This window comes from Pelodiscus sinensis, chromosome 18 (genome assembly GCF_052426305.1).
Source record: "Pelodiscus sinensis isolate ZL-2025 chromosome 18, ASM5242630v1, whole genome shotgun sequence".
Taxonomy (NCBI): Eukaryota; Metazoa; Chordata; order Testudines; family Trionychidae; genus Pelodiscus; species Pelodiscus sinensis.
Window position 1 is genome coordinate 7,877,639 of NC_143069.1, and position 20,772 is coordinate 7,898,410.

The following is a 20,772-nucleotide window of genomic DNA, read 5'->3' on the forward strand; positions in this document are numbered from 1 at the left end:
GACTGAGCAGATCAGGCTTGCTTGCTGGTGCCTGGCATTAGAAGAGAATCCCAGATACCTTTTTTTAAGGAAGATTTTTAGGTCTCATGGTTTGTGGAGATCAGCTAGAAAACAGGCCCCCAGTTCAGCCAAACACCTCGACCACCAGCTGCCAAACGAAAAGATCCCACGGTGTATTTTTCTCTGTGATTTCAAGAATCCAGACTCTTTGGGGATGGGAAGAGAGGGGCTGATTCACGAGTTCTGAACACTGGGGGTTGGCGATATAGTACATGCAAGCTGGAGCCCAGACACAGTCTACAAAAGACATGAAACTGAGTCCTTACCCTGACACCCTCCATGTCCTCCTGCTGGGATTCTCCCCCTGCTAAGATCTGCACCCCTGCACTGTGAGCCTTCCTGCCCTGCCCTCCCCTCTAACATCTGAGCCCCTGCACTGAGATCCTGCCTGTCCTCTCCAGCCCCCACGCTAATACCTGCATCATTGTGTATCTGCAGCTGACGGGAGCTGTGATCTTCCTGCAGGTGAGCAGGTAAATCTAGCAGTGGGGCTCAAGCAGGGGCTAAACCTGGTGGACTGGACACGGCCTGTGGGCTGGAATTTGCCCACCCCGGCTACATCTACACTGGCACCCTTTTCCGGAAATGCTTAAAACGGAAAAGTTTTCCATTATAAGCATTTTCAGAAAAAGCGCGTCTACATTGGCAGGATGCGTTTCCGGAAAAGCACTTTTTTCGGAAAAGCGTCCGTGCCAACCTAGACGCGCTTTTCCGCAAAAAAGCCCCGATCGTCATTTTCGCAATCAGGGTGTTTTTGCGGAAAAGACTACTGTGCTGTCTACACTGGCCCTTTTCCGGAATAGTTTTCTGGAAAAGGACTTTTGCCCAAATGGGAGCAGCATAGTTTTTCCGGAAAAGCACTGACGATTTTACATTAGATCGTCATTGCTTTTCCGGAAATTCAAGGGGCCAGTGTAGACAGCTGGCAAGTTATTCCGGAAAAGCGGCTGATTTTCCGGAATAAGTGGCCAGTGTAGACACAGCCCCCAGGTCTATGACCCTTCCTCCATACACTGGGTCATTTGGTTGTTTTAGTGACATATCTCAGTAATTTACCCAGACTGCTAAAGGAACTCAGATGTGAAATTCCAGAAATACTGACTGTGGTACTAGCCAGGATGGGCAACAGGGGAAGGATCACTTGGAGATTCCCTGTTCTGTTCCCTCCCTCTGGGGAACCTGTCATTGGCCACTGTGGGCAGACAGGACCCCGGGTTAGATGGACCTTTGGTCTGACCCAGTCTGGCCCAGTCCTTATGTTGCTGTGAGGTAACCTATCACTTAAACCAGCCTCTGTCCAGATGACTCGAGGGGAACTAGTGTAACACCTGTCTCTTAAGATGGTGCTGGGGTGATCCCGGCAGCTGCAGGTCAGTAAGCCTAACGTGACTGCCAGGCGATGTGGCTGGGAAAGTACAGTAAAGAGGAAAACTGACAGACACAGAGACAAACACAATACGATGGGGGTGAATCAACACAACTTTCTGAAGAGCAATCATCCCTCACCACTCGATTAGAATTCATTGAGGGGGCCAAGAGACATGTAGACCAGGGCGATCCAATGGACGTAGTGCACTTGGCCTCTCAGACAGCCTTGGACAAGGTCCCTCAAAAGAAGCTCTTCAACAAAGAGCAGGACATGTCCTCTCATAGGTCAGTAACTGGTTAAAATACACAAAACAAAGGGCAGGAATAAATGGTCAGCTCTCATGTAGAAGAGAGGTAAATACCAGGGGTCTGTACCACTGATGTTCAGCAGATTCATAAATTGTCAAGACCAGCGACTCTCGGAATGCAGGCTGGGACTCCAAAGTGGGTTGTGTCCCTGTTTCTATAGGTCAACTGAAGCTCAAGCCTGAGCCCAACTACCTAGACATGAGACAGTGGGCTCAGACCTCGGGTCCCATCCACTCTGCACAGCGAGGCTTGGACTTTGCTTCCACCCTCCTCCAAGTGGGTCCAGGCTACAATCCTCCCACCTGGGGTCATGTGTTAATTTTTGTTGGTCATGGTGCAATGAAGTATGAGAACCCCTGATCCAGACAAAGAGGTAGCAAGGAGGTGGCAACGTTTGCAGATGATACTAAATGACTCAAGGCAGTTAAGCCCAAAGCAGATGGCAAAGAGATACAAAGGAATCTCACAAAACATGGCAAACTAATTCACTGTTGGTAAATGCAAAGTACTGCACACTGGAAGGCATAACCCCATCTAGACGTATAAAATAGAGGAGACTGGATTACTCAACAAAGAGACGTTGGAGACTTCTTGGACAGTTCTTTGAAAATCTCTGTAAGTGCAAAGTACAGCACACTGGAAAGCTAAACCTCATCTATCTATTCTACAGAAAACAGAGGAGTCTGAATTAGCTTCTGCCACTCAGCAAAGAGATCTTGGAGACTTCGTGGACAGTTCTCTAAAAATCTCTGCTCAACATGCAGCAGCAATTAATAAAGCTAACAGAAAAGGAGAGCTCATGTGACCGGGCTGGCCAGCCCCGCACTGAACCTGGGGGCGGAGAGCCCACCTATTGGGTAGAAAATGCCCCTCCCCCGCAGCCCTCCTGGGCATGCTCGCAGTGCAGCTCAGGTATAAAAGGTTGCAGGGCTGCCCAGTGGGGCTGGATGCTGGAAGGGAACCACCCACCACTGATAGGGCCCTGGGTTGGGGCTCGATGGAGAGGGAGGACCCGGGCCCCCTACCCCTTTCTCCCAGAGCCTGGACAACAAGGGGCCTGCGTGTGAAGGACTAGGCCTCTGGGCCTGTGCACAAAGGACCTGGCCTTGAGGTCAGAGGTGGCGGGGCTAGTGACCATGCCACACTCATAAAACAGAAAATACCATAATGCCACTGTGTAAGCCCATGGTACGCCCTCCCCTTGAATACTGTGGCCGCTCTGGTAGCCCCATCTCAAAAAACATATATTAGAACTGGAAAAAGTGCAAAGAAAGGCAATGAACATGATCAGGTCTACGGAACAGCTTCCTACAAGGGAACATGAAAGAGCCATGGCTGTTCATCTAAGGTTCATCTAAGGCTGTTCATCTAAGACAACTAAGGGAAGGTTGTGACATACCCAGAATCTGGACAGATGAACAGCCGTGTCCCCTCAGGTCTCTAATCTGCGGGGCCTGTTACACTGCACATGTGTGAGTGCTGCCAACAGCCACACTTGAATTACACTGCAGAGAGAATCAGATTTTAAGAACACAACATAAGAACATAAGAATGGCCATATTGAGTCAGACCAAAGGTCCATCTAGCCCAGTATCCTGTCTGCCGACAGTGGCCAGCACCAGCTGCCCCAGAGAGGGTGGACAGAAGACAATGATCAAGCAATTTTTCTCCTGCCATCTCTCTCCAGCCTCTGACAAACAGAGGCCAAGGACACCATTTTGTCCCCTGGCTAATAGCCTTTTCTGGACCTAACCTCCATGAAATTATCTAGCTTCTCTTTAAACTCTGTTATAGTCCTAGCCTTCACAGCCTCCTCTGGCAAGGAGTTCCACAGGTTGACTACACGCTGTGTGAAGAAGAACTTTCTTTTATTAGTTTTAAACCTGCTACCCATTAATTTCATTTGGTGTCCTCTAGTTCTTCTATTATGGGAAAAAATAAATCACTTTTCTTTATTCACCCTCTCCACACCACTCATGATTTTATATACCTCTATCATATCCCCCCTTAGTCTCCTCTTTTCTAAACTGAAAAGTCCCAGTCGCTTTAATCTTTCCTCACATGGGACCCGTTCCAAACTCCTAATCATTTTAGTTGCCCTTTTCTGAACCCTTTCCAAAGCCAAAATATCTTTTTTGAAGTGAGGAGACCACATCTGTACACAGTATTCAAGATGTGGGTGTACCATAGTTTTATACAGGATCAGTAAGATATTCTGTGTCTTATTTTCTATCCCTTTCTTAATAATTCCTAACGTCCTATTTGCCTTTTTGACTGCCTCTGCACATTGTGTGGAAGTCCTAAGAGAACTATCCACGATAACTCCAAGATCTCTTTCTTGATTTGTCATAGCCAAATTAGCCCCCATCATACCGTACGTATATTTGGGGTTATTTTTCCCAACGTGCATTATTTTACATTTATCCACATTAAATTTAATTTTCCATTTTGTTGCCCAATCACTCAGGGTACGTCTACACTACAACATTAATTCGAACTAACTTAGTTCGAATTAGTTAATTCGAACTAAGCTAATTCGAACTAACGGATCCAGACTAAAAAACTAGTTCGAATTAGCGTTTTGCTAATTCGAACTAGCATGTCCACATTAAGTGGACCCTGAACCAGGCTTAAGGATGGCCGGAAGCAGGGCCGGCAGGGCATCAGAGGAGGACCTAAAGCGTGGAGATGCTGTGTCAGGCTAGCCGAGGGCTGTGCTTAAAGAGTCCCGACCCCCACCCCGGACAGACAGTTCTCAGGGGTGCCCCGCTTGCAAAGCAGTCCTGGCTCGGATTGCCCGGAGTACCCACACTGGGCACATCATAGCACTCGGCCATCAGACCGGCTGCACTTGCTGCAGGCTGCCATCTGGGGAGAGGGGGCAATTGGGGGGCTGCAGGAGAGCTTCCACCCCAAAAGCCCGCAGAGCAAGCCCAGTCCTCCCCATCAGGGGCGCATACCCCATTCCTCCCTCACCTCCTTCCACTTACCCTTCCCTACCCCCTCTTCTTGATGTACAAAATAAAGGACAATTGTGTTAAAAAATGGAATCTGTCTTTACTGAAAAAAACTGGGGGAGACTGGGAAAAGGAGGTGGGAGAGGGGAAGAGAGCGGCTGGGAGAGGGGAGGGCAACTAAAATGATCAGGGGTTGGGAACAGGTCCCATATGAAGAGAGGCTAAAGAGACTGGGACTTTTCAGCTTAGAAAAGAGGAGACGGAGGGGGGACAGGATAGAGGTCTCTAAAAGCAGGAGTTGGGTGGAGAGGGTGCATACAGAAAAGTTCTTCATTAGTTCCCATAAAGAAGGACTAGAGGACACCAAAGGAAAGGAATGGGTAGCAGGCTTCAAACTAATAACAGAAAGTTGTTCTTCACAAAGCAAAGAGTCAACCTGTGCAACTCCTTGCTGCAGGAGGCTGTGAAGGCTAGAACTAGAACAGAGTTTAAAGGGAAGTGAGATCAAGTCATGGAGGTTGGGTCCATGGAGTGGTATTAGCCAGGGGGTAGGAGTGGTGTCCCTGCCCAAGGTTTGTGGAAGGCTGGAGAGGGATGGCACGAGACAAAAGGCTTGGTCACTGTCTTCGGTCCATCCCCTCCAGGGTCCCTAGGGTTGGCCGCTGTCGGCAGACAGGCTACTGGGCTAGATGGACCTTTGGTCTGACCCAGTACGGCCATTGTAAGCTCAGGGCTCTGCGTCGTGGGTCTCAGTGGACCACCTTGATTTTCATGAACACCTGCTCCTGGGTGGCCAGGCTGGCAGCTCTCCTGCCCTAGCCGGCCACATTCCTGTGCCTAGTGCGGACGTCGTGGACGAGGTCCACGATGTCCGCACTAGCCCAGGCGGGTGCCCGCCTCTTGCGGTCCCGGGCTAGCTCTGGAGAGCCACCAGCCTGGTCCCGGGAAGAGGGGGAGGGCTGGGGGGCATCGGGTGGCTGGCTCGAGCCGTGCCAGGTGCAGGGTCTGCTGGCTGGGTGCTGGCAGGCTTGCATCTGGGACGGGCATCGTAGCCAGCCCGTGCCCCTTTAAGGGGTCCGGGACTGGGAGGGGGGCAGACGAGTTTCCCTGGTGTTGGCCAGAGTGGCCACCAGGGAAAGCTGGGGAGGGCTAGCCTCCCACTAGTTCAAATTAAGGGTCTACACAGCCGTTAATTCGAACTAGTAAATTCGAACTAGGCTTAATCCTCGTGGAATGAGGATTTCCTAGTTCGAACTAAGCGCTCCGTTAGTTCGAATTAAATTCGAACTAACAGAGTGCTAGTGTAGCGCCTAGGAAAGTTAGTTCGAACTAACGTCCGTTAGTTCGAACTAACTTTGTAGTGTAGACATACCCTCAGTTTGGTGAGACCTTTTTGGAGTTCCTTACAGTCTGCTTCTGTCTGGACTGTCCTAAATAGTTTGGTATCATCCGCAAACTTTACCACCTCACTGCTTACCCCTTTCTCCAGATCATTTATGAATAAGTTGAACAGGATTGGTCCCAGGACTGACCCTTGGGGGGCACCACTAGTTACCCCTCCCCATTCTGAAAATTTACCATTTATTCCTACCCTTTGTTTCCTGTCTTTTAATCTGTTCTCAATCCATGAAAGGATCTTCCCTCTTATACCATGACCATGTCATTTACACAAGAGGTTTTGGTGAGGGACCTTGTCAAAGGCCTTCTGAAAACCTAAGTATACTATAGCTATACTTTCCCCAGAGAGGAACTTCTTGTGCTTCCCAGCTCTCTTATGGACAAGACAAGCTCCAATGAATTCCAGAATTTATTAATAGAAAATGGCAGGCACAGAAACCTGTTACCCCAAACGGCGTTTCCCCCAAACATTCAAACACACTGATTTAGATAAAACAATAAAAGAAGTTTATTAACTACAAACGGATGGACTCAAGTGAGTACAAATAATGAGACATACAAATCAGAATTGGTTACAAGAAAAATAAAAGTAAAATGCAGCTAACAGCAAACTTAACGCAAGCAGAGTGAAATCAAAGCAAGACTCTTACCATGGGGTACAATATTCCTACTGGCTAAGCCTCTCTCAGCCAGAATCCCTCCTTGGTCCAGTGCTGCCTCCTATGTTCTCCAGGTGTTGTGGTGCCATTGGCAGAGAGAAAGAGAGAAATTATTTGGGGCATCTGCCCTTCCTTCTTATTGTCCTTTCTCTTCTTTGAGAAGCATCTCAGGGGAGGTTCAGGAAACAAAAAGTCTGTGCAGGTGGGAACGCCAGCCTGTTTCTTTGTAAGATGCAGATTTTTGTTGCCATGTCCCAAATTTCAACTATGTCTTATGAACACCCTGCAAAAGAATCCAACATTGCAACACATATTTTTGAAGTGTTGTGTCCAATTCTGGCCCTCCCATTTCAGAAAGGATGTGGACACATTGGAGAGCATCTAGCAGAGAGCAACAAAAATTATTAGGGGGCTGGAGCACATGACCTACGAGGAAAGGCTGAGGGATGTGGTCTTATTTAGTTTGCAAAAGAGAAGAGTGGGGGGGATTTGATAGCACCCTTTAACTACCTGAGGGGGGGTTCAAAAGAGGATGGAGAGAGGCTGTTCTCAGTGGTGACAGATGGCAGAACAAGGAGCAATGGTCTCAAGGTGCAATGGGGGATATTATGGGAAAACTATTTCCCTACGTGGGTGGGGAAGCACTGCGATGGGACACCTAGGGAACTGGTGGAATCTCCATCCCTAGAGGTTTTTAAGTCCAGCTTGACAAAGCCCAAGATGGGATGATTTATTTGGATTGGTCCTGCTTTAGGTAGACAGCTGGACTTGATGACCACCTGAGGTCTCTTCCAGCCCTCGGATGCTATGATTTTATGGTTTTTTCAGGAGAATATTGTCCAGCGAGTTATGAGTTTTCAGACAGCGTGAAAGGGATGACTGGAAGGATACAGAGCACCATTAGAGTTTGACAAAGGTCTATACAATCAAGAAAGGTGCAGACACAAGAATGAGCGGACACTCAATGAAATTAATTGGCAGCAGGCTTAAAAGAAACAAAAGGAAGCTCTTCTTCATACAATGCACTGCCAACCTGTAAAACTCTTTGCCGGGGATGTTGTCAAGGCCAAAATTACAATTGGGTTCAAGAAAGACTCATGCAGGATCTTGAAGGACAGCTCCATCAATGGCTACTAGCCAAGATCGTCAGGGACATCCCTGCTGCAGTCGTCCCTAAGCCTCTGACTGCCAGAAGCTGGGACTGGATCAGGGTGTGGCAAAATAAGGCCTGATGGCTGGATCCAGACTGCCATGCTGCTGGGTCCAGCCCGTGGGTGCAGAAGGACACTGAGGGTATGTCTAGACTACATGGCTCCGTCGCCAGAGCCACGTAGATTAGTTTACTAGACATTCCCAAATGAAGTGGCGATTTAAATAATCGCCGCTTCATTTAAATTAAAATGGCTGCCGCGCTGTGCCAGTCAGCTATTTGTCGGCTCAGCGCGCTGGTCTGGACGCTCCGCGGTCGACATCAAAGGCATTTGTCGACCGCCCCGTTATGCCTCGTGGGATAACGAGCTCCCTTCCTGCCCTTCCCCCACCACCCCACAGTGCTCAGAAAAGTTTGTCTGTGAACAGGCAGTGCACAAAGTGCCCCTCCCCATCTCCCCTCAGGCTCTGAGCAGCCTGCCGGGACATGGAGGGCAGGGAACCTGCTGGGCTGTTGGCCAGGAATCACCCAGGGAATTCTCCCAGCCAGGGACAGACTCTGGCACCCCAGCCCCTCCCTCTTCCCCTCTGACCCACCACTCCTGTCCCCCTACCCCACATAAGCCAAATCCTGCGCCTCCCTCCTGCACTCCTACCCCCTTCCCAGACCCTGCACTCCAATCCCCTGGCTCCAGGACACAGGCCCCTCCTGCCCAAGGTCATAACACAAACCCCTGCATCTCCTCCCCTGCCCCGATCACAACCACCTCCTTCACCCAAACTCCCTCCCAGATCCCACATCCCCTCCTGCACTTCAATCCCTTCCCCCAAGCTCCCTTCCGCACCCAGCCTCCATCCCAGACCCCGCACCTCCTCCACTAATACCATGGAAGAATATTATACCCTCCACCACTGACCAAATTCTTGGAGTGGCTCCCCATGAAAAATTATTACCCACCCCTGGACTAGACAACAGGAGACGGCTCACTCGAAGCTGCCTGTTCGGTTGGGCCAACCTAGTAGGGTCATTCTTTCATTCTTAGGAGCTGATCTTATGAACTTAACCTTTCTTGTGGTTTCCATTGTAATCTGTAACCGGCTATTTACATTGCTTAGCCAAGCATGTATGCAACGAAAACAACCTTACACAGCTATACCACAAGGTGACACTCTTAAACATGTTTGCACTTAGCAAGAATCTCAGCTCCCATTTGCAAATAATTCGACTGAACCATTTATCGTATTCCATTTTGCAAAGCTTTACAGGGTCTTATAGCCATGACCAATGCTGCGGGTTTCATTATGCTTATTATATTTGAAGTTATAACACAAGCAAGAAAAAAAACTCGTTAATAAAATGATGGCAACCTCTGGATGCCTGGAGACTTCCCAGCCTGGGTAAACAGCAGATTCCCTGGAAGCTGTGCACTTAGAGGGTCATCCCAGAGAGATTCAGGTGCCAACCAGCTGATTAGCAGAGCGCCCACAGCTAGGCTTGCATTTCTACTGGTTTTGCACAACTGCACATGCCTCGGTGCATAGAACAAAATTTATTCCTCACATGGATGTTAAAAAACGGAGGGAATGTTGGTAGACAGACATGCACCAGTGCACTACAAACAGCAGCATGGGCACTGTGGCATGGGCACCCACATGGCTCTGGCTGTTTTTAGTGCACTCACTTGAGCAGAATTAGCACATCACTGTCTGCTCAGGCTGGGAGTCACTAGTTACCACGCTGGTCTGTCACATGGGCCATTTCCCTGGGTTGCTTGGGCTGTCTGTGTGATCATCTTTTCCCTTGATCTCCACTTTAATGGTGGCCTTATCCTTGTTGGACACGGTGGCTGTTGCCTGGATCCCCTGGTTGGTCACCACTAACTCGCCATCCAGCACCTTGAGCTCCATTCTCCTGAAGGACTCGCATTTATAGGGCGGGCCATGGTTGTACATATACTGGTAGAGACGCTCCATGCTCTCAAAGTGCTTCCTGCCTGCGAAGAGCTCGATGGCAAACTCCGAGTTGTAGAGGACGCGGTCGAAGGGGTTGGAGAACATGACGGCCAGGGTGCAGGCATCGGACTCGTAGCTCAGCACCCCCACGCTCCCGCGGGCCGAGTAGCTCGTTTTCACAAACACACAGCTCCCCGATTTGCCAGGGGGGATGGAGTCCTCTGGATTAACCAAGACATGGCCGCTGAAACAGTGTGTCCTGGAGGAAAACCACACGGGATTCCTTTATTACACGGCATCCCTGACAACAGGGCGTCCTTAGGGATTATGGGACTTATGCAGTGCTGTAAACTGGTCCCCCTATGCCCAATGGCAGCGGGGGGAGGAGGTATTTTTAGAGCTGTGATTTTATAATCTTCAGCAACATGCTAATTAAAAAGTTTTAAAGCTAATTTTAAACTTGGGCCCTGTCAACTGACTGTAAATTCAGAATAAACTAAGGTGGTGGAACCCAGCAGGTTCCGGGATGGGCAAGGAGGAGACCATGGCCTGGGAGGCAGCAGCAGTCAGGCTGGATCTAAGGCAGGGAGCAGGCACAGCTGCCCCACTGGGCATCTGACAGGGCTGGGCGGGGGGCAGCTCTAGGAGGCAGGGTGGTTGCAGGGGACTCTCAGCTGCAGGATGTTTATTTGGGAGGATAAAAAGGGGACATCACGGTGGTAGAGCTTATATGAACTCAAATGGGAAATTGCTGAGCTATTATCTGTGGTTTGTAACCTATCCCTTAAATCGGCTTCCATACCTAATGACTGGAAGGTAGCCAACGTGACACCAATATTTTAAAAGGGCTCTAGAGGTGATCCGGGCAACTACAGACCGGTAAGTCTAATTTCAGTACCGGGCAAATTAGTCAAAACAATAGTAAAGAATAAAATTGTGAAGCATGTAGAAGAACATAATTTGTTGGACAAAAGTCAACATGGTTTCTGTAAAGGGAAATCATGTCTTACTAATCTATTAGAGTTCTTTGAAGGGGTTAACAAACATGGAGACAAGGGGGATCCAGTAGATATAGTATACTTAGATTTTCAGAAAGCTTTTGACAAGGTCCCTCACCAAAGGCTCTTGTGTAAATGACATGGCCATGGGATAAGAGGGAAGGTCCTTTCTTGGATTGAGAACTGGTTAAAAGACAGGAAACGAGGGGTAGGAATAAATGGTAAATTTTCAGATTGGAGAGGGGTAACTAGTGGTGTCCCCCAAGGATCAGTCCTAGGACCAATCCTGTTCAACTTATTCATAAATGATCTGGAGAAAGGGGTAAGCAGTGAGGTGGTAAAGCTTGCGGATGATACCAAACTGTTTAAGATAGTCAAGACAGAAGCAGACTGTGAGGGACTCCAAAAAGATCTCATTAGACTGAGTGATTGGGCAACAAAATGGAAATGAAATTTAATGTGGATAAGTGTAAAGTAATGCACGTTGGGAAAAATAACCCCAACTATACGTACAGTATGATGGGGGCTAATTTGTCTACGACAAATCAGGAAAGAGATCTTGGAGTTATCGTGGACAGTTCTCTGAAAACTTCCACTCAGTGTGCAGCGGCGGTCAAAAAGGCAAATAGGATGCTAGGAATTATTAGGAAAGGGTTAGAAAATAAGACACAGAATATCTTACTGCACCTGTATAAAACTATGGTACGCCCACATCTTGAATACTGTGTACAGATGTGGTCTCCTCACCTCAAAAAAGATATTTTGGCCCTGGAAAGGGTTCAGAAAAGGGCAACTAAAATGAGTAGGGGTTGGAACGGGTCCCATATGAAGAGATGTTAAAGTGACTGGGACTTTTCAGTTTAGAAAAGAGGAGAGTGAGGGGGGATATGATAGAGGTCTATAAAATCATGAGTGGTGTGGAGAGGGCCGATAAAGAAAAGGTATTTATTAGTTCCCTAAATAGAAGAACTAGAGGTCACCAAATGAAATTAATGGGTAGCAGGTTTAAAACTAATAAAAGGAAGTTCTTCTTCACACAGCGTGTAGTCAACCTGTGGAACTCCTTGCCAGAGGAGGCTGTGAAGGCTAGGACTATAACAGAGTTTAAAGAGAAGCTAGATAATTTCATGGAGGTTAGGTCCATAAAAGGCTATTAGCCAGGGGATAAAATGGTGTCCCTGGCCTCTGTTTGTCAGAGGCTGGAGAGGGATGGCAGGAGACAAATCACTTGATCATTGTCTTCGGTCCACCCTCTCTGGGGTGGACACAGGATACTGGGCTAGATGGACCTTTGGTCTGACCCAGTATGGCCATTCTTATGTTCTTATACTGGGGTGCTGGTTTCCCTAGAGTGTAGGGACCCTGGAAGGGGAGGATTTCAGTGTGTGTGGGAGGGGATCACAGGTTGTGGCAAGGGGAATGTAATACGGCTGGGGCGGGGTGCATTGACTCTCCTTTCAACATTCCCCCGGGGGACCTGATTTTGAATTCGATCGTTCTCTGCCTTAGAATCATGGAGCCATAGAGCTCGAAGAGACCTCAGAAGGTCATCAAGTCCAGCCCCTGCTCTCGGCAGGACCAATCCCAACTAAATCAACCCGGCCAGGGCTTTGTCAAGCCGAGACTTAAACACCTCTAGGGATGGTGCCTTGTTGCTAATAGGCACAAATTCCTGCCGGGGATTATAACTTTAAACAAACAAAGCGAAATTTGAGCTAGGTACCTAAAGCTCCATTTGTTATTTATCGTACAGACTGATGGGGTAATAAATAAACCTCTTTATGTCAGTAAATAGATCGAGTGAGTTTTGGGCTACCATTTAAGTGACTTTGGGCTATTAATTCAGTAGAAATCTGGCAACATTATGTTATTAACGACAGTGATCAGGGACATAGATACACGCGCATCTTATGGCGATGTAGCAGAGCGTGAGTGCACATGGATATGTGTGTACACGTTTGGATGCCCATGTGTGGGTGTATATGGGTGAGGGTATTTCCTTTTCCTCCCACCCCCAAAACGTGTGTGATCTCCCTCCAATCTCCTCCAGCCCTTGTCCTGGACACATGCAATCCCCTGGCCCAACGATCCACTACAAACTTGTGTCCCTCCAGAGCTAAAAACAGCAAATTCAGGCTCGACAGAAGGAGGATTTGCAGTGGCCCAATGAGACACACAGCACTCACCCAGCCTTGGGGGCGAGAGGGGGGAGCACAATGGGGGGAGAGAGAGAGAGTGAGAGAGAGTGTTTGGGGACAGACAGACAGACAAACAGATAGATAGATGATGTGTAGGGGACGGACATACAGACAGACGCTCAGTAGCAGGCACATACCCCACACACTAGCCCAGCCAGACTGACCCCAGATGTAGGGCAAGTTGTGAAGCCCCGAGGAAGGGGCCTGGGAATCTGCTCACCTGGGGTTTTCAAGGGTGCTGCTGGTGTTGTTGCTTATCTCGATGCCCACGCTCCTGCCAGCAGCCACCTCCAGCATCAGCCCTTCGATGTTCGCCATCTCGCAGCACTGAGGGCTCGCTGAGCAGCAGAACTGACCCACTGGCCTCCCAGCCAGCACAGGTCCAACCCTGGCTGCGTGTGCATCACCTGCGTGCAGGGTGTCTACATGACAGTGGCAGGATGTGAAGGTCTCAGCAGGGTTTCTGCAAGAGGAAGTCCTGTCTACTCGAGTGGGGGAGGGAGCTCATAGGGGAGAAACACAAACCCTTTATTGGCAACCCACTCACAGCTGCTGCTCTCAGGGCCCTGCACCCCTGTGTCAGTGCAGGACGGGGGCTCGTCATCCCTGCCCCATAGGCAGCAGCAGGTGCAAAGCAAACCCGGTGCAGGAGGGACACAGGGACTGGATGGGGAACGTGCTTGTGCTACTGTTGACAGGGCCGGCTGTAGGCACCAGCAAACCAAGCACGTGCTTGGGGCGGCACATTTCCAGGGGCAGCATTCCGGCCAGCCTTACCGCTACACGCGGACCTGCCTGGGGCCGCCCAAGGCAATGGGCGGGGCGGCGGAGCCGGCGGTCTGCAGGGGGAGCACACTCTTGCTGCCCCATGCGGCAGCCTAGGAAGAAGGGTCAGTGCCAGGCACGGAGGGAAGGGAGAGCTGCCTGCCAGCCAGGGGAAGCTCGCAGCGCAGCTGATCGGGGCCTGACTGGAGACAGCCCTGGGGTGGGGTCCCAGCCCTTTCCAGTCGCTGTCACATCCCAAAGCCAGCCCGGGAGCCGCACCGCTCATGAGGGCCCGGGCCTGGCACACACAGCAAACCCAGGGACGAAACGTGCTCCCCGCCCTGGCCGTGGCTCACCCAGTGGCAGGACCCACAGGCGTGCGGCGTGCGTGCACTTGGCGGGGAGCGCAGAGGACTTGAGCAGGGTGTGTGCGCAGCCGGGCTAGTTGCACCACCCCAAGCAAGTGCCGGAGCGCGCGGCAATTCGGATTAGTGGGGCCTCTGGGTGTCGCGTGGTCAGCTTCGGGGGAGGGCGCCCCCGTCCCGCACCCCTCTGCGGCCCCCGGACCGTCTGCCGGGTGCACGGCCCAACACCCGACACCCCCTCCGCTGGGCGCGCAGGCTTCATGGCCCAGCCTCTCCCGGGCTGGTTTTTCCCGCGCCAAGGCGAGGCCGGTGCAGGACAGTCCCGAGCCTGAGCCGGGCCAGGTGCTTGGCAGCGCTCTCAGTGCCACATTGGCCCCGCACGGCTTCCCAATGCCGCGCACCCAGCACAGGGCAGGGGGTGGTGGGTTGACGTGCGTTGCCAGAGGGGTGGGGGTTGGCGGGGTCGGGTGGCAAGCACCGGGTGCCGGTTTACAAACACTGGCCTCGCCTCGGGCTGGGCGAGCTGGCTCTGCCCCTCACGTGCGGATTGGCTGGCGCGGGCTCGCCTGCCGCAGCTCAGAGATTTGGGGGGGGGGGGGTGTTGCTGCCTCACTCCGGGAGCTGCGCCGCGAACCCTTGGCCTTGCCCATTATGTTTCCCAGCTGTGTCCGCGCGCATCCCCGGGAGGACCCGTGCCACTTTCACCCTCCCCCAGAGCGCTCCGATGTTTCCGCACCTACTGGGGGGAGGGGACACGAGGGTTTGGCGGGGAGAGGGAAAGGAGACGGAGTTTGGGCTGTGGGGGGAGGTGGGAGAGGGGAGCGGACTGGGTCCGGTCGGGGGGGGGGAATAGGGTTTTGCTGGGAGGGAAGAGAGGACGCAGGGCGGATTAGGTAGGGGAGGGAGGGAAGGCTGGACTGTGTCCAGTCACTGAGGGGTTGGGTTTGCCTGGAAGGGGAGCAAAGGTGGAAACTGGGTTTGGTGAGTGGGGGAGGGTCGGGATGTGTGTGGAGAGGAGACAGGGCATTGGCTGGGTTTGGCCAGAGGGCGTGGTGGGAGTCTAAGAGCCGCAAGGTGAAAGAGGCGCTTTCCTCCTCAGTGCCTGTCCGGCAGCAGCAGGCCAAGCTGGGGGATGGCCAACATTTTTTTTGTTTGGGGTGGCAAAAAACCTAGAGCCGGTCCTGACTGTTGAAGCCAGTGATGCAGCTACCCCTGGGCCCCATGTGCAGAAAAGGACAATGCGGAAGATCTAGAAAACCAAAAACCTGACATGCAAGGAGAGCTCGGAGAGACCGGGGTGGCCCTTCTGGGAGCTGCAGGCATAGTGAACCGTGTGAACCAGACACTGTCACGCTGAACAGGCCTGGCCTGGCGAGAGCGGCAACACACCCCAGACTGGATAGCCAAGAAAACAGGCTCCTCACTGAAGGGGTGGTGCAGGAACACCCAGCATTCTCAAGTAGCTCCATAAGCACCCCAGGGAGGTGAGTTTGTAGAAATGGTGGCGCCCAGAATGGCACCAAGTCCCTCCCCTGCACCTGCCTAAGGCTTTGGCAGGGAGTTTGGCTCCGGGCTAGGACAGGGAATGGGAGTGTAGGAGGGGGTCAGATTCTGGCCTGGGGCAGAGATTGGGGGTGCAGGAGGGAATGCAGGGTGCAAGTTCTGGGAAAGAATTCGAGTGCAGGTGGGGGGAAGGAGGGGATGCGGGGGCAGGGAGTGAGCAGTGTTGTGCTCACCTGTGGCACTCCTCCTCTGACATCCGTGCCTAGGCAGGAGGATGGGGCAGGGGTTCTGTACCCTGCTGCCTGCATGCACCTTCTCTGCAGCTCCCACTGGCCACAGGCGCACTTGGACTGGGGCAGTGTGCGGAGACAAACACACACACACCCTGCCCAGGGGCTGCAGAGACGTGCCGGCAGCCACTGCATGGTGAGAGCAGGCAGGGAGCCGCGTTAGCCCCATTGCTGCAGGGGGGTGACAGTGTAGGGCAGCCTGGACAACCCCGTCTTGACCAGAATAATAATGTCTGTGTTGTCCCGCCCTGCAGGGACTGGACTAACGATGGCTGCCTTGACCAAAGTGCGGCTTCTAACAGAGCAAACCAGGCCTGATTTGAACCTAGTGCATGAAAGCATGTGGGCCAGGCCGAGGAGGGCTGAGCTTTGAGAATCAGGAGTGCATTAAATAGTGCACTGGGAGTGTTGGTCTGGAGATACCGTGCGGAGATCACTGGGAGTAACCCGGTACTGGTACATAACAATTCTAATGAGCAAAAATCACCCATGCAGCCATAAAACTATCCATTAAGTATCGAGTAGTTTGAGTAGCAGGACGTGTCCAAAAGAGGGGCATAAACAAAACATGATTAATTGGTAGATTTTACTAGAACGACCAAGTCTTGCTATGGCTGTAAAAGTAGGAGTAGAAAAGATAATCGGTGGGAGGGATTCGGTAAGAGGTCCCCACGACCTTACTCGCTGCAACTAGAAGCTGTGCCTGTTCCAGCCGACTGATGCATTGTGGACACCTCTGCGCGTGGGGAAACAATGAGGTAACGACCTCCCGTCTGACAATCATCTGACAATAGTAAGGTTTAGCAGTGGAACTGTGTGTGAGTTACAGAACTAAGTACATCTATATCCCCATTCTTAAAATCAAGTATCTTGGGTATAGTCCTAGGTGTAGGTGTTATATTATTGTCTGTGCTAACTATCCTCTGTATTGAACAGATCTATGCAACCTTGCACTGCTTTCCTTTACTATTCTGTGCATAATAAAGTTAAGAAGAGTTTATCTGAGGTGTTTTTACTGGCTCCTCTTGTATCCAAAAGCCTCATTTTTTGAGGAATACGGGATCTTTCAAAAAAGGGTTTATTTTTTGAAAGATCCCCATCTAGACTGCCTTTTTTTTCCGAAAAAGCTCCGTCTCTAAAAAAACTCGGCGGCCATGTTTATGCTAATGAAGCATGGGATATTTAAATCCCTGCTTCATTAGAAATGTCGATATGTGTAATCTACATTTCTCAGCCTTAGTGTCATTTGCAAACTTGCTGAGGGTGCAATCAGTCCCCTCATCCAGGTCATTACTACAGATGTTGAATAAAACTGGCCCTAGAACTGATCATTGGGGCACGCCGCTTGAAACTGACTGCCAGCCAGAAATCGAGCCATTAATCACTACCTGTTGGGCCCGACAATCTAGCCAGCTTTCCTGCCACTTTGCAGTCCATTTATCCAATCCATACTTCCTTATCTTGCTGGAAAGAATATTATAGGAGACCGTATCAAATGCTTTGCTAAAGTCAAGGTATCTCACATCCACTGATTTTCCCATGTCCTGAGAGCTAGTTACCTCATCACACAAGCTAATCAGATTGGTCAGGTATGACTTGCCCTTGGTGAATTTATGTTGACTATTCCTGATCATTTCCCCTCTTTCAAGTGCTTCAAAATGGATTCCTTCAGGATCCCCTTCATGATTTTTCCGGGGACTATGGTGAGGCTGACTGATCTGTGGTTCCCTGGACCGTCCTTCTTCCCTTTTTAAAAGATGGGCACTACATTTGCCTTTTTCCAGTCGTCCAGGATCTCTCCTGATCTCCACAAGTTTTCAAAGATAGTGGCCAATGGCTCTGCAATGACATTTGCCAACTCCCTCGGTACCCTTGGATGCAGACCCATGGATTTGTGTATGTCTAGCTTTTCTAAATAGTTCTTAACCTGTTCTTTCTCCTCTGAGGGCTTCCCACCTCCTTCCCACTGCACTGTATTGCCTAGTACAGTAGTCTGGGAGCTGCACTTGTCTGCGAAGAGAGAGGCAAAGAAAGAATTGAGAACTTCAGCTTTTCTCACATCATCAGTCACTAAGTTCCCTCCCTCGTCCAGTAAGGGCCCCACAGCCTCTCTGATCACTCTCTTATTGCTAACATGCCTGTAGAAACTTTTCTTGTTACCCTTCACATCCCTTGCTAGCTGCAATTCCAATTGCTCTTTTGCCTTCCTGATAACTCCCCTGCATTCTCAAGCAATAGATTTATACTCCTCCCTAGTCATCTGCCCACGTTTCCACTGCTTGTAAGTTTCCTTTTTGTGTTGAAGCTCGCCAAGGATTTCCCTGGTAAGCCAAGCTGGTCGCCTACCATATTTACTTTTCTTACTGCGCATTGGGATGGTTTGTTCCTGGACCTTCAATAAGGCTTCTTTAAAATACTGCCAGCTCTCCTAGAATCCTTTCCCCTTCATGTTAGCACCCCAGGGGATCTTGCCCATCAGTTCTCTAAGGGTATGTCTACACTACCCCCCTAGTTCGAACTAGGGGGGTAATGTATGCATACCGAACTTGCTAATGATGCCCGGGATTTGAATTTCCCGGGCTTCATTAGCATAAAGCCGGCGCCGCCATTTTTAAAAGCCGGCTAGTGCGAACCCTGTGCCGCGCGGCTACACGCGGCACGGACTAGATGGTGGAACGAGGTGTACAGATAGTTCGGATTAGGAAGCCTAATCCGAACTATCTAGTCCGTGCCGCGTGTAGCCGCGCGGCACGGGGTTCGCACTAGCCGGCTTTTAAAAATGGCAGCGCCGGTTTTATGCTAATGAAGCCCGGGAAATTCAAATCCCGGGCTTCATTAGCAAGTTCGGTATGCATACATTACCCCGCTAGTTCGAACTAGGGGGGTAGTGTAGACATACCCTAAGGGAGTCAAAGTCTGCTTTTCTGAAGTCCAAGGTGTGTATTTTGCTACTCTCCTTTCTTCCATTGGTCAGGATCTTGAAATCGACCAACTCATGATCACTGCTTCCCAGGTTGCCACCCACATCTACCTCCCCTAATAATTCCTCCATGTTTGTGGTCAGTTCCTTCAGCTCTTGTACCAGGAAGTTATCCTCAACATTCTCCAAACACTTCCTGGATAGTCTGTGTACTGCTGTATTAGTCTCCCAATACATGTCAGGGTGGTTAAAGGCCCCCATGAGAACCAGGGCCTGTGATTTGGAAGCTTCTCTTAGTTGTCTGAAGAAAGACTCGTCTACCTCATCCCCCTGATCCATCGGTCTATAGCAGACACCAATCACAACATCACCCCTGTTCCTCCCGCCTCTAAACTTAACCCTAAACTCTCAACAGGCTTTTCTCCCTCTATATACTGGAGCTCTGAGCTTTCATCCTGCTCTCTTACATACAGTGCAACTCCTCCTCCTTTTCTCCCCTGCCTGTTCTTCCTGAACAGTTTATACCCTTCCATGACAGTGCTCCAGTCATGCAAGTCATCCCACCACGTCTCCTCTGTGCCAGTCAGCTCACAGCTCTTTGATTGTGCCGGGACTTCTAATTCTTCCAGATGCCAGAGAAGGGGCCTCTCTGGCAGTGTCCTGGGGCATTGCCTGGGGAATGGGGCACATGGAACCAGTAGAGGATGAGTCTCTGTCCCTTGCCTTCTTTACACCTTGATTTGAGGCTGTCAGGTTGGGGGTGCATTACAGGAGTGGGGAGGGAGGTTCTGTGGCCTGCGATGTGCAGGGGTCAGACTAGGATGGCCCAGGAGGCCAAGTGGGGCCATTGTTGTGAGCACACACGTCTCAGGGTAGCTGTACCAGGCTGCACGGCTGCAGGAAGTCTCAGGCCGGGAACTGAGCAAGATTCAGAACGAGATCAGAGGAGGTGTCACCATGTGGGTAGTGTGGACGGGAGGGGCAATAATACGTAACTCACTTTATCACTGAGGTGCTAAAAGCTTTCTGAATGGTATCCTTCCTGCCTTAGCAATCTATCTACTGACTTGAATTTTTATCTGCTCTGATCTAACACCCATTCTCCAGTAAACAGGAAGGGGGGTGGGAGACAGAGCATCTTTCTTTATCCCCCTCCCCCCCGTCCTTTCTCCTATTTATTTCAAGGTTTCATATCCCCTACTCATAACTCCGGTCATCTGAAGAAATGGATTGTGCCCATGAAAGCTCATGATACCATCTACATGTTTTGTTAGCCTATAAAGTGGATTGGCTAGATGATAAGAGACACCAATTAATAAACTCATGGGGAGTTTTCCCATGGGGAACATAACTGAGTTACACAGTAGATGCACAGACATCAGCTTCACATTCCCAAACCAGAAAACAATAAAATGGATTTATCTAGACTTTACCCTACTTACAGATAGTGAAGAGTCTTTTCTTGGGGTATGTCTACACTACAAAGTTTATTCAAACTAACAGCTGTCATAGCGTCTATACATACATACATTGGTAGAGATCCTGAAGTTTCTGGTCTCTGTCAGTGGGATTAGAGCAGATGCTGGGGCTGGGACTCGCCTCCCACCCTGCAGATTATGGGGCGCTTGCTGCTGCAAGGGGGGTGGAGCCCACCCTGCTCCCAGTGCACAATCCTGGCTCTGCCCCCGGCTCATCCCCCACGAGGGCTGCAATGGGACCCGCAAAGCTCCCCAAAGATGGCCATGGTGCGAATGGTGACTCAGGAAGGGGTGGGGCCTAAATGGGAAGGGGTGGGGCCTAAATGGGAAGGGGTGGGGCCTAAATGGGAAGGGGTGGGGCCTAAAGAGAAAGGGACAGGGCTGAAACTGGAAGGGGAGGGG

General features: G+C 50.6%; 2 protein-coding genes across 2 annotated transcripts in view; both read right to left on the reverse strand.

Moving 5' to 3' along the window:
- LOC142823342 (uncharacterized) overlaps positions 1-20,772 on the reverse strand; it is a 142,395-nt gene that overhangs the window by 58,246 nt on the left and 63,377 nt on the right. The gene's annotated exons all lie outside the window — the stretch shown is intronic.
- On the reverse strand, positions 8,521-13,497 carry LOC142823393 (DELTA-actitoxin-Aas1a-like). The gene is made up of 2 exons (XM_075914427.2): positions 13,270-13,497; positions 8,521-10,112 (listed from the first exon to the last, which is right to left on the reverse strand). The coding sequence occupies exons 1-2, from the start codon at positions 13,365-13,367 to the stop codon at positions 9,647-9,649; spliced, it is 564 nt and encodes a 187-aa protein (XP_075770542.1). The 5' UTR covers positions 13,368-13,497; the 3' UTR covers positions 8,521-9,646.